The sequence below is a fragment of the Nanorana parkeri genome, unplaced genomic scaffold (assembly GCF_000935625.1).
Source record: "Nanorana parkeri isolate BGI_ZX_2015 unplaced genomic scaffold, ASM93562v1 scaffold12, whole genome shotgun sequence".
In the NCBI taxonomy this organism is placed as follows: Eukaryota; Metazoa; Chordata; class Amphibia; order Anura; family Dicroglossidae; genus Nanorana; species Nanorana parkeri.
In genome coordinates, this window is record NW_017306280.1 from 1,057,878 (window position 1) to 1,068,440 (window position 10,563).

The following is a 10,563-nucleotide window of genomic DNA, read 5'->3' on the forward strand; positions in this document are numbered from 1 at the left end:
GGAGATGGGAAGAGAGAGAGTATACGTGTGTGTGTATATATATATATATATATGTATATATCTACACATACATATATATGATAAATAACATGATACAAGCATATTTTTTCTAGAATCACTTGAGTCATTTTAGTTACTCCTTATGTCCTTATTATATAGATAGTTAATTAACTACAAGATGCAATACATATAATTCAAGAACATTTAAATAAGCAAAGCTTGGCACAATTATTATTTAACCTCTTTCATGAGAGGTCTTTTTTTCCTTTTAAAAACCTATTTTCTTGAGTATTAGGTCATCTCGAAATCTCTTGTGTGTTGAGAAGTTATTATAATTTTGGTGTCAGCCACGCTGTTAGAGCTGAAAAATGATACACTGAAATCACAGATTAAATAGCTTGTAAACCACTTTAAGAGTGAAAAGGTGATAACTATATTCTGAAGATGTGGATGGAAGGTACTTTGACTCTGAAAATTGATTAAGATTTGTAGAGATGTTTAAAATATGTTATAATTGTTTAGTGCTGTATTTATGTGAGTAAATTATTCTGCATTCTCCGTAACTACCCCTTGGTTTCATGTTATTTAGAAATAACAAAAGTGGTACGGTTTAAATTTTGCATGTCTGCATTGTCTAGTGCATGAGCAAATGTATATACTCTTAAAAGGTGAGTCCACCAAAAAGGTAATTGTTTTTAAGTGAAGCCTGGTATAAGGATACACAACCCCTTGGCTTCTTATGCTTCTTGAGGACTCTGATGGTGAGATTATTATTATTATTATTATTATTATTCAGGATTTGTATTGCACCCATACTTTACAAAATATGGAGAGACAGTACAGTTGCAATACAATACCATACAAGAGAATTAGAAAGACTATGACCATGAGAGTTTACAATTTAGAAGGGGCAAGTGATACAGAAGGTAATACAGTAACTCCAGTAAGCTGATTGAAGGAGTAGATGTACAGTTTTACATAGAGGAGGTGGAATAGGCTTCCCTGAATAGGTCTGAAAGGCAGACAGAGTAGGAGATACTCAGATAGGTTCAAGTAGCACATTTCAGGGGGTGGGAGAAGCTCTGGTTAAGTCCTGGAGGCAAACATGGGAAGAGGTGATGACGGAGCTAGAGGGTAGGAGGTCTTGGGAGGAGCGGAGAGGAAGGTTTGGGTGATATTATTATGAGATGACTTTGGTGATATAACTAGGGGCAGAGTTGTGAATGGCTTTGTATGTTGTGAGATCTTCCTGCCATCATTCTGGGCGATGTTTCAGTGATTGGTGTTCCCACTTCTGCCTCTGAAGTCTCCATGATATGAAATAAATGAATGTGTATGTCCAAACACAACTTTTTTCCTTTATTTTATTATTTTTAGGTTTTGGCTAGATTGGGGAAGGATTAGAAGTCCTGTTGGGCTTTAATGGCAGTCTGGGGTTCCATTGGAGAGACTTAAAAACAGCATTTAGAAGATTTCCTCTCTATTTGGCTCTGGCAAAAAAGAGTTTCAATTTACTCTCACATTCAGCCCTGTCAACAATGGTCACCAGAACCAATGAAGGCGAATCTTCCCACTGGAGGGACACAGAGACCACTAAAGCTTGACAACATTTCTAACCCTCCTCCGTGTTAGGTTCTGGATTTAGATACACTTTAAAAAGTGTCTCTAGCCCATGACTTGCTTGCTATGTCATGAGCCAGGTGTCTCATGGCCCCTGTATTATCATTATTCCCAATTGTTGTATATGCACATATCTGCTTCAGATATACATATACACGCAGTTAGGTTGAAAAAAAAAGACATCCATCGAGTTCAACCAACAGAAAGCAACTGTATACGTCCTGATTCAACATGGGACGGCTTTGTTTGTTCCTAAGCATTTATCTATAAAGATGGTGGCAGCCATCTTTAAAAATTAATATGACGCGGAGACTGGTGGGACACTGGAGGTCTGCGCGGAGCACCCCAGGTGGAAACTTGGAGTGTGCGGGCCCCGGCAAACAGGCTTGCGTGCCACCAGGGGGGCCTCTGCATGCCCTCTGTGTCAGGCATGCCATAGGTTCGTCATAGCTGCACTATACTTTGCATTTATAACATTCTGGTGTTTCAGTAGATGTCAGGAGGGCCCTAATACTGTTAGATTTTGTAGAGCAACCGAGTGCTGTATAAAAACACAGACACGTCATCTATTCGCCTACCCTTTTCCTCTCAGAATTAAAACCATCTTTGATCATCTCTTCTGAAGCCAGTTTGCCTTGTAAATGCTTCATGGAATCCTGCTGTTCTTGTAGCACTTCTTCAGCTTTGTAGGACTTTGCCATGGCCTCATGGTACAAATCCCGCTGTTGCTCCAGTTGTTTGGTGAGCTTGTTGATCTTCTGTTGAAGCTCCTCACATGTCTGCAGGAATGCGGAATAAGGGAAACTATTTAAAACACATTTATACTGGCAAGCTAAGCCTGCTATTTAACCACCTTAGGACCAGAGCATTGTTTGTTTGTTTTTTCATTTTGCACACGTATGCTTAAATCTGAATTTGTACATAGAAAGTGACTTTAAAGCCCAAACAATATATTTTCTGAAAGCAGAAGCCCTGTAGAATAACACAAATACACACAAATAAATATATTAGTGCTCATAAACACAATATAATACCAATTTTTTTGAAAAATATAAAAGTCGGGGTCATGTCGAGTAAACAGAAACCAAACATGATGAGTAAATCGATACCAAACATGTCAAGCCTTAAAATTTTGCATGCCCGGCAATGGTGAAAAACTTTGGCCCTCATAATTGACCATCGGCGACGCTTAAAAGCCTTTACTGCTCATCAAGTTTAGAGTTAACAGTGAATTATGTCCCTAGAATTATTGATCTTACTCTGACGTTTGTGGTGATACCTAACGTGTGGCACAGTCGCTCTTTACCTACTTGTGCATGCCTACACGCGTGTTTGCATCAGAATGCAGGTGGCGGGGTTGCTTTTATTTATTTTTTATTTTTATTTCTCCATCCTGAGTGCATCTGCCTAGGTCCCAGGCCACTCAGAGGAGTGGAAGAGCCTGGAAACCATGGCAGGGGGTGGAGCGGCACCTTCACAGGTGAGTAGAAGTGAACAGGCGGCTCTACAGCCGCCCGGATCACTTGTACATTGAAGTGCTCCACTTGCTGAAAAAACATACCAAGATCATGGCTACAGCAGGACATTATATACAGTATATATGTACGGCAGTCTTGAAGTGGTTAAGGCAAAACAGCTAAATGCAAAATTGAAGGATTTGTTATTTTGTTTAGCCAGTCCTGTGGCCCAGGTTCCAATGCTAGACAGAACAGCCAGGTCCTGGACCTCTCCTTGGACTACACTGCAGTCAATACAGCCGGGTCTAGGGCCAGCCCAGCCTGTGAATGGACAATGATAAGGAAACTATCACAGAAGGCTGCACAGTCAGGTGACATAAATGACATTGACAGGTGTCATAAGCAACAGACTGATGAGTTCATCTCTCATTCTGCTTTCTCCTCCTGTCGTCATGTTCCCTGTTAGCACATGAACACTACAGCACACCTGTTTTGCTCCTTGTGCTGCTGTACAGTACAGAGCAGTGGAAGATTCTAATACCAAGTCAAATTCAGGTACTTACACGTGTTGCTTTTAAAATACAGTAATACAATTTATAGAGAAAGAACCATGTCAGTTATGGTGCAACATCCCAACTAAATGTACACACAGAAGATTGTTTTTTAGAAGAACAACATACTTTAAGGCACCCATAGACTCTTTCAACTCATAATAAAAAGCAAAGACTTTATTTGCAAATATTTACACTTAAAAAGATATCAATTAATTGGAAGGAAGCCAAATTTGTAAATAAAGTCTATGCTTTTTATTATGAATTGAAAGAGTCTATGGGTGCCTTAAAAATCTCTTCTAAAACCAATCTTCTGTGTATGCTTTTAAAATACACTAAAAATGTCATCTTATAATACTGCATTATGGCCACTAGATGGAGCTGAGGAGCAAATATAATGAATACTTATTTCCTATGCTCCACAGCCCCACCTAGTGGCCATAATGCTGCATTACAAGATATCATTTGAAAATGCAATCATTTTATAAGGAAAATGTAAGAAAAACATCTGTTTTGTGCATCATTTCACACAGAACAAACATTCAGAGGGATTTGGAGGGCCAATGGCTCGGCAAATTGTTTATAAATAGACCTCTTAATGTTTTTTTTACAGGCATCTGCATGAATTGGTGTTTTTATCTGCCTGGACCAGGAGTGGGCAAACTCTGGCCCTCCAGCTCTTGTGGAACTACAAATCCTATGAGGCATTGCAAGATTCTCACAGCCACAGGAAAGTCTCCCAGAGACAAATGCATGATGTAATTTGTAGTTTCACCACAGCTGGAGGGCCGGAGTTTGCCCATCCCTGGTCTAGAAATATACTTTTTCCCCCCTAAGCTGTGCAAAATGTGAATTATTCATACAGCACAGTTCAGTGCATCTCACTCACAGACTTCCATGTGTGCTCACTGCGGCACATTTCCTGGATCCGCTCCTTCACGTCTTCCTCGGTTCTGGGAACAGCTGTAAATCCACCGCCGAGGATGGTGGCCAACTGACTTATGAAACTCTGGTGCAAGCTGTGAGCAGCTTTAGCCTCGTAGCCGGAAGTATGCAGAGTCCTGTCCAGATCGTTTATCTTCTGCTCCCTCTCCATCAGTTCCTGGCGCAGGCTCCCCCATTCTTTATGGTTGTCCTTCACTCTCTCTTGAAGAATTTCCTTTTCTCTGTCAGCATTTCTCTTGGCTAGAACGGCTTCGTCTCGCTCCTGAATGCAAGATATAGCACAGTGAAGGGAATGTGTAGACTTTGCTGCTTATAGATCAGCATGTAAAATAGATCAGCCCGATGTGAATCAACTGATCGCTAATGTTTTAAAAGAACCTTGTTTCTATGTTCAATTCATATGTACAAGGAGGGGGGCAGCCATATTGGTCAATTAAACACCCAGGCTCCGTTTTCTACTTTGTGGTGTCACACAATGGTTGTGACTGAATAACAAGTAAAAAGATAATGGCATTTTTTCATATTTATAATGTGTGTTTAGTATAAGAAAAGCTGCCCTGTGTTGGCAGCACACTGGAGAGCCCGACCGATGCTCTCACACATGCCTTCACCTGGTTAGCTAAAACTATCAACAGCTATTGCTTACACAGATGAGACTTTTGGGGTGTATATCTATTGGGGTGTATACCTATGCATCTGTATCTATCGCTTGGGGTGTATACCTAATTACCTATAGATCTTTACCTATCTATTGGGGTGTATACCTATACATCTTTACCTATCTATTGGGGTGTATACCTATACATCTTTACCTATCTATTGGGGTGTATGCCTATTCATCTTTAGCTATCTATTGGGGTGTATGCCTATACATCTTTAGCTATCTATTGGGGTGTATACCTATACATCTTTACCTATCTATTGGGGTGTATGCCTATACATCTTTAGCTATCTATTGGGGTGTATGCCTATACATCTTTATCTATCTATTGGGTTGTATATATACATCTTCATCTATCTATTAGGGAGCATACCTATGCATCTGTATCTATCTATTGGGTTGTATATAAACATCAGCCTGCAATGATGTGCGAGTGCTACACTGGTGCAATCAATGATTGTAACAGGGCAAGGGCAATCAGGATGGCAGGAGCTGCTCCTACCAGTTTTTGCTCACACAGAGGAAACTTTAGCAGTTCTGGTGGCAGTGTGTACAATGGAAAGGCAGATATTCTGGGGGCATCTGTCTGTCTGTCTGTCTGTCTGTCTATCTATCTATCTATCTATCTATCTATCTATCTATCTATCTATCTATCCCTGAAGGCTTAACTGAGGTCCTAGATGAGATAGAGAGATATATTTATCACAAGTCCTTAAGTGGTTGAACTCCAACTCCACTTTTCTAGTTTTGCTTAGAGTGGAGAAAGATTAGAACCTCAGTCTTTTCAACAGCTGTCTGTGCAGCACTGGGGATATGTCCACACAGTGACCACAGAGGAAATGAGGATAATCTCTGCAACTGCACGGACAGTAATGTGCTGGAGGGTTTGAATCTCTTTCGGCTTTTTATTACTGTAATGGAGGGACGTCAGCAGCAATCTCTTTCAAGTGGTGGATCCTGGAGTAGCAGGGCTGTTGGTTTGATCAGCGTCCTGCTTCAACAATAGTGGGACGCCGATCAAACGGTGGATCGCGGCTTTATGCGGACTACTCGGGTGAGTGGGCGGAGTCTCGAGGCGCGCCTGCGCATTGACATCGCCGGACGCCGTACGAGAGTGGGAGGAGTCTCGCAGCGGCCCTGGGCAGTGGCGTGCACGGCTCGTTGTCCCCGCCGAGGGGTGTGAGGAGTATCACAGTATGTGACCCTCATAGTGGAGAATGCCCTCACTTCCTATGAGGGGAAAACTCCTCCAGTGAGGATACATACAGTGATAAAAACAGGAAGGAGCATTTTAACTCTTCACCTACTCTATTCACATCTAAAAAATGGCTGGAGTTTCAGTTGAAGAGAAAGGTCTTAACCTTTTCCATTAATAAATATAGTAGTGTACGCCATGTACCCATCCTTTCCAAACAAAATCACATATTACAGAAACAAGGGCAAGAAACTTTGGCTTTACAGTAACACAACATCCTCTATATTTTACTGGAAAATAACACATCATGTGAGATTGAAGTGTGACCCAACTCATGACAATGTGGGTCATAGGCACAGTTATATCTGCAAAGCAATAAAATTACATGAAATATGACCCTGGGATCTGTAGAAGAAACAGTCAAATTGATCATTTATCCGCAGACATCCACAGCTGTAAGGAGGAACCTTGGGTTATGGAGACCCACTGTGTCATTCAATGTGGAAACAAGGACAAGGAACAAACCTTGCTTCAGTGTTGTGGCTGTTCTGTGTCGGGGACAAGAGACAAACACAGGAGCGCTCCTCACCTGTTTTAGCAATTTAAGCTCTGCTGGAAAGTTGGCTATGGCTTTCTTGTGTTTCTCCGTCTCCGATACCAGCTTGACTATGGTATCCCGGCTGGCTTTAAACTCCGTTTGTTGGCTGGCCAGGGTGTCTTCAAGGCTTGTCACTTTGGATTTATGCAAAATACATTCTCTCACCATCTTTTCTACCTGGAAAAGACTACACTTAGGATACACATACGAGAAACATGAAAAGATGGCTAAAGGAAAAATTCTGATTGGTTTTCATGGACATACAAAATTGCAAAATTTTCATACATCATCTCTATAGTTATCACTGCAAAGCAAGGGCGTAACTAGAAATCACAGGGCCCCATAGCAAAATATTGTATTGGGCCCTGTGATTTCTAGCTACGCTCCTTGCGGAGCCCTCCTGAGATCCCACACAGCCCACCTGAGAGTGACCCTGCAGAGCCCACCGTAGACTCTCTATGGTGGGCTCTGCAGAGTCTCAGGTGGGCTGGTCATACCCCTGCCCACCTCTTACCTGTCAGCCCTGATCTGCTGTCAGCCTTCTCCACCGCCGGGCCCGCCTCCTCCTCCACCAGTGCAGGGCCTTAACACATTAACATATGTTCTAGAGTTGGTTAAAAGTCAATCAAGTGTCTCCATGCAATAGGATCGTACTAAGGTGCCCATACACTGCACGATTCTCGTACGAGAATCGCGGGAAATCCCGCGATCGTACGAGAATCGTGCAGTCTGAATGAAGACGTGCGACTGTTTCTACTGTACGGTCGCACGTCTTTTGTCTAAGGAGCATGCTAGAAAACCAGCCGAAAATCTTACGATTCTCGGCTGGTTTGAATGATGCTCGGGAGACAAATGCCGAACGGGCCGGTGTGCGCACGCGCACACTGCTCGTTCAGCATTGCGGTCATTGGAAGCCGTCCCTCAGGGGGCGGGCTTGCAATGATCGCAAGTACGATCTGCCTGTCCAAGATGGGCAGATCATACGTTTTTTTAATTACTTTACAACCATCGCAAGACTAAGGTCTTGCGATGGTTGTAAAGTGTATGGCCACCTTTACATATCCAACTGCTCTTATAAGTCTAGGGCCACTTTTAATCTACTTGATGCTCATAAGCCTAGTCTACAGTGTTGCCACCTGTTATCAGGCCCAGCTAATCCCTGAAGTCAATGTGTTGGATTGGGGTGGCCATACTACTAATCAAGCACTAGGTTCTTCTAATATGTGCCCTACAGAAGTGACCGGCTTTACTTGTATGATGTCATGACTGATGGAAGATAAACTTAGACTGCTGCCTGGGGTTATCGGAATCTGTATGATGTCATGACTGATGGAAAATGAACTAAGACTTCTGCCTTGGGTTATGGGAATTACCTTTGTCACCAAAACATTGAGGGGATCCTCTTGTATCTCAGCATTCACGCTCAGGCAGCAGGACAATCGGTCAATAGTCTCCTGGAGCTTTTTCTCACAGCCAATGTTTTTTTGTTCCGCCTTTTCTCTTTCCATCAAGTGTAACCTGCAGATGGTGGAAACATTGAAAATCATCCTTGCATCATTCAAAGACAACTTATACCTTAAGTGTATGTCCAGGCATTACCCAAATTTACTCCAAACCCCCCTCTACACCATTTGCCAGCATGCACTGTTTCTTGTACCTTGTTCCTGTAGCAAGGACCAGCTTTTATTAAACAATGTGAAATTGACACCAGGCTTGTCATATTTTTGCAGGGTCAGTTGCTAGGAGGTCACTTCCTACTGATCCAGGCACAACACCAGAACTACATCAGCCAAGAACCCTTTCCTTACACACAGTGTGGGCAGACTCTTGGAGTCAAGGAAGCAGGAAAGTAATCAATGTATGCATGTGGAGAGTATTAACTTGTGGGGGGGTTGGTGTGAACATTTTCATTCGTTTTGTCAAAGGAAACACATTTTTATGTTGTTTCGGATTCGGAGGCAAGGAGCCACTGAATCCGAAATCGCACACTGAAACTGCAGAGCGAGCAGCAGCCATATCGGCTGCTGGCGCGTTCTTCTAATGCGCGGTGCCATCTTGGAGTGTATCTTGGTGTATACCAAGATACACTCCAAAATGGCGATACGCAATGCGCCGGCAGCTGATATGGCCACCGCTCATTCAGAGTGTGACGTCACCGTCATGTGACATAATACGCTCCGCCTCCAAGATAGAGGCAGGCATGCGCAGCGCGTTCTGAAAACGAATTTATGTATGCCCGAATATAGTTTTCATATATTCGGAGCTTTGGTGGGACGGGGAGGAGCGTCGGCAGGGCAGGGGCGGAGCTTCGGCGGGCTGGGGGATAACTCACCCAGCACAGAAGGCACGGCACGTCACTGATAGGAGTACTGAAGCAGGGTGCTGTGATGTTTTAGGAAGCTATGTACAGCACTCTGCCAGCCCCTCCCACCAGCCATGATCTGCCTGTGTTCTATCAAAGTTTGTGACTACGTTAGAATGTGTGACCGGTCACGTGGTCACACATTTTACCGTAATCCCGCCTAGTTTTTCGGCGGTGGAATGTGTGACCGGTCACGTGGTCACACATTTTACCGTAATCCCGCCTAGTTTTTCGGCGGTGGAATGTGTGACCACCAATAGGTCAAGCATTCCAATGCTTTGTCAGTCATCGGTCTTGAAATGTCACTTCTATCCGGCTTTGTGAGTGCGATCTTACATTTCACAAAGTCAGATAGAGGTGACATTTCAGGACCGATCAGCTGTTCCAGGGCAGATCGGTTCTCCTGCACATACAACCTGTGATGCCGATCTGCCCTGGAACAGCTGAAAAAGCTTTGGCATTCTTCACCTTTTGGCGGTCACACATTCCACCGTCGAAAAACTGGGCGGGATTACGTTAAAATGTGTGAGCACGTGACCGGTCACAATCTTTGATAGAACACCTGCATTGCACAGAGAAGCACAAAGTCCCATTGATGACATCACTGGATCTAAAATAAAGTATATTATGAAAATGGAAAGGTTTTATTTAATAATATCATAAACATGTTGATGAAGATGGAAAGGAGGAACCAGAGAAGGCAAAATATAAACCAATTAAACTTCAGCATTAAGCTAATCCCATTCAGGTAAACAGTGTAAACCAGACATGTCCAGTGCTTTTAGTGCTGCATGCGACCAACTCATCTAGGGCTCATAGTGGTTGAAGCATTAAAACTGAATGAGGTCCCAGCTGCTTTACAGCTGCTCCAGGAGATGTTTTATGGCCCCTTTCTCTGGGATAACATTTTGTAACTTGCAATTGCTACAAAAATATTAAGTACTGAAGTGCTATAATTTTTCTGGAGTTAAGTAGATATGGCCTCTCAATAGACATAATGCAGCCCCTTGAAGATTAATTCCACTCAGTGCAGCCCACTGTTTCATTTGAGTTCAACATGCCTGCTCTAAAAGCCTTTAAAGTGGACCTTTCGGTAACTTTACAAGTCCGCATGAATAAATTCATGACACATTACAATAAACAGCAACTGTATACTTTCTTTTATATATATATA

The 10,563-nt window shown here is 42.8% G+C and overlaps 1 protein-coding gene across 1 annotated transcript in view; it reads right to left on the reverse strand.

Annotated features, from left to right (window-relative positions):
• Positions 1 to 10,563, reverse strand: part of LOC108786685 (coiled-coil domain-containing protein 170-like) — a 37,376-nt gene that overhangs the window by 10,347 nt on the left and 16,466 nt on the right. The window contains exons 6-9 of the mRNA XM_018556036.1: positions 8,401 to 8,545; positions 7,019 to 7,204; positions 4,518 to 4,835; positions 2,199 to 2,399 (exon numbers count right to left, since the gene is read on the reverse strand). Of these exons, the coding sequence (XP_018411538.1) occupies positions 2,199 to 2,399; positions 4,518 to 4,835; positions 7,019 to 7,204; positions 8,401 to 8,545 (850 nt within the window). The remainder of the gene's footprint in view (positions 1 to 2,198; positions 2,400 to 4,517; positions 4,836 to 7,018; positions 7,205 to 8,400; positions 8,546 to 10,563) is intronic.